This window comes from Phalaenopsis equestris, unplaced genomic scaffold (genome assembly GCF_001263595.1).
Source record: "Phalaenopsis equestris unplaced genomic scaffold, ASM126359v1 Scaffold000298, whole genome shotgun sequence".
NCBI classification, from domain to species: domain Eukaryota; kingdom Viridiplantae; phylum Streptophyta; class Magnoliopsida; order Asparagales; family Orchidaceae; genus Phalaenopsis; species Phalaenopsis equestris.
Window position 1 is genome coordinate 71,010 of NW_018164740.1, and position 3,449 is coordinate 74,458.

Consider the following 3,449-nt stretch of genomic DNA (forward strand, 5'->3'; position numbering starts at 1 on the left):
AGTAGAACTAAAACTGAATACATGGAATGTAATTTTAGTAGTAGTAGCTCTAATGACAGGAGTGTAATTTTGGGTGATCAAATTATTAAAAGGTGTGAACGATTTAGATATATCGGGCATGTTGTTCAAAGCGATGGAAATATAAATGGGGATGTTAATAGTAGAATTCAAGATAGTTGGTTGAAGTGGAGGAATGCTTCAGGTCTTTTGTGTGATAGAAAAGTACCGCTAAGACTGAAAGGAAAATGAAAGGAAAATAGGAAAATTTCATAAGACGGTGGTGAGACCTGCAATGCTCTATAGCGTTAATGTTGGCCTTTAAAAGAGAAGCATAATACTAAGTTAAGTGTTATCGAGATGAGAATGACTAGTTGGATGAGCGGCTTTACACTTAGAGACAAAATCTAAAATGATTATATCTGTGTTAGGGTTTATGTAGCTCCCGTGACGCACAAAATTAGAGAAAGTCGCCTTAGATGGTTCGGTCACATTAAGCGTCGATCATCTGATGATTCGATTAGGAGAGTAGATGTTTTATATTCGACTTATGTGAAGAAAGGCAGTGATAGACCTATGAAAACTTGGGCTTATTGTATAAAAATGATCTTAATTTATTAGAACTAAATGAAAATATGACATTAAATAGGACGCAACGGAGAAAAAGAATTCATGTAGCCAACCCCACGTAGTGGGATTAAGGCTTTGTTGTTGTTGTATTCAAAGGAAACAAAGAAATTCAAAGTAAGAGCGGTGCTTAACCTACTACAAACCTAGAAAAATAATCATAGAATGAAAATATACAAGTTGTTGATGCTATGTTACAAAACTAGAAGAATATAAATAAATAAGTAAAATAGCAAATTGATTGATGTATAGCCCAAAAGGTCATAGAAGGAAGTTTAACAATCTCAGAAAAAAGAAAGACAAGAATGGAAGGTAGTTATAGTTTTGTGAACGAAAAAACTCTAAGATGGTAATGTAAATCTATTAAATTTGCTTCCCTATGGAATCATAAATCAAGAATTTAGCCAAAAATGTGAAAGCAATGGGACTTAAGATAATAGAAGGATTTATCTGACTCCGGAAATTATTTAGCAAAATTTAGCCAAAATTATTTGATAAATCTTGCAATCAACAACCCTGGAAGAGTGATAACATTGTATCATTTCATAGAATACCATATACATCGCCATGGGGGTGTTTGACTGCACCCATGATTCACGTTAAATAGAATTTAGTAAATCAAAAATCTAGAATAGTGTTTGGTTCAGTTAAGTTTAAATCCACTTAAATTTGTTTTATGTCTTAGGCATCTTATTTCAAGATTTAATTTTTTTTTCGAAGCTAAATCCATTAAATTTACCTAAATATCGGATTTAGTACATCCGGATTTATGTCAAAAAAGAGACGGAACGGGTAAATATTTGGATTTAGCAAATTGCTGGATTTACTTCCCATTTCTTCACGTTTGGGTGGGTTTACATTAAATTCACCCATACATCCTAGTAAACATACGCTAACAAACAATGCCCATAAAAGTAATGATAAATTTAAAAATAAATGAACAAATTTGAAATCATAAACTGATTATTTTTTCAAATTACATATCAAAGAAGTGTAATCAAGTCGCAACCGAATCTGTGTAATGTAATATAAATAACTTCAAAATAGGATCAACTAAATATTAATACTAGAATCCCACATATCTATACAGCATCTCATGGAATGAAATAAACTAGAAATCAGATAGGTTTCATTTAAACCTAACTGCACAATCAGTCGTAGCATAGCAGGCTATTGTTTCAAAATGAAAAGTCGCTTTCTTGAAGACGGAAGCATAGGATCAACCCGGCAACCGTCACAGCTTAATTCCGACTCTATCATTTTTGTCCCTCTCAAAAAAAAGTTAATAAATAAAACGGGGATGCAAGAGAAAAAACACTAAACACCACAAAATCAAAACTAATAAACGAGGCAAAAACACCTTGTGCAAGAAGATTGACAGGAGAAAATTAATACAAAAGGGGGTTATTACCACAATCGCAAGCACGCATCGAAAGAAAAGACGGGACAAGAGCTCACCCGCAAGAAGAGAACGTGAGGGAAGTCGGTGCAAAGGTGGGAGAAAACTTGATCCATCTGCTTTGACGGCTCGCACCATGACGCCCAGAAGTGGATGGCTGCCGGCGCGCCTCCGGAAAGAGCGGAGTCCAGCTCGGACTTCGACTTCACGTCCTTCACGACGCCCATATCCGCTACCTTCTTCCTTTTCCCCTTATTTGGATGGAGGATTCGCCAGTGAGAGCATATAAGTGAGCAGTTGCGGAAGGAAACCGATTCGAAAAAGATGCGGTGTGCGAGCACGTGAAAGCGGTGACGGAATTCGTGAAATTCGTGATTTTTTTTTTCTTGGGAGCCCTTGTCAGCTATTTAGAAATTCTCCCAAAAAAAATTTTCTAATTTAAGAGAACCCATCACCATTTCGAAGTCATTAAATTGAGCCCACTTATCAAAGTGACTGAACTAAGCGTATTCGTCAGTCTGATCACTCTCATGTTCCCTCTAAAGAGTAACCTAACCCGCGTTAGAAAAGCTATCAGAGGAAGTTATCATGATCATCGAAGACATCCATCAATTTCTTGTTTAAAGGTGCCACGACATTTGGGATTCTATCATTTCACCAACGTACCGGGGTAACTGTTGTGACGGCAATATCTGATATTTGTAAGAAATATCTGACATTAACTGACAATACACTGACAACCACATCACACTATTTTCCTTTTTCTCTCTTTCTGGATCCTCCTTTGATCTTTCTTTGGAGATCACTTTCTACTTCCATTTCTTGAGACCTCTCTCTCTCTTAGATCCTATAACTTAGGGAACCTCCGAGGAGTCGCTTCTCTCTAGTTTGTGAGAGATTCGTAATTAATATATCTTTTAAGGTTTCCTCGAAAGATTATCATTCATCTCTCTCTCTCTCGCTCTCTCTCTCTATACCACTCTCTCCCTACCATAAAAAGTTTTTTTTTCTTGTTGTATATACTCACGAATGATATGAGACCTTACATTTTAAAAGGATTCAAGAACTTAAAAGGTGTGGTGAGCGTAGAATTCCTACTCAAACTTTGCAACAACACAACCCTTTTTATCAAGCAAACGCTCTTAGAGAATGATGGATTATACCAAGAAGTTCGTGATTAAAAATCAATGAGTTGGGAGACTTAAAGAGGAAAAAAATGCTTGTGTATATGATCGGTAACGAGCCACCAAGGTTTTAGAGAACTGGAGCTGTGTCGCAGATAGTAGGCAATCTGCAAAAATAGTTACCAACACCAAGACAAGAACAATCAAGGCAAGAGTTTTATGCCCAGGACTTGCAAAGAGCTAGAACAGGAAGAGCTCTTGATCTAGTTTTTAAACAAGAAAGACTACGCATGAATGACTTT

General features: G+C 36.3%; 1 protein-coding gene across 1 annotated transcript in view; it reads right to left on the bottom strand.

Annotated features, from left to right (window-relative positions):
* The window catches only part of LOC110025451 (monothiol glutaredoxin-S11), a 26,233-nt gene extending 23,848 nt beyond the window's left edge, over positions 1–2,385 (bottom strand). Inside the window, exon 1 of the mRNA XM_020725934.1 lies at positions 2,083–2,385. Within this exon, the coding sequence (XP_020581593.1) occupies positions 2,083–2,250 (168 nt within the window). The 5' untranslated portion in view covers positions 2,251–2,385. The remainder of the gene's footprint in view (positions 1–2,082) is intronic.
* Between the last annotated feature and the right edge of the window lie 1,064 nt (positions 2,386–3,449).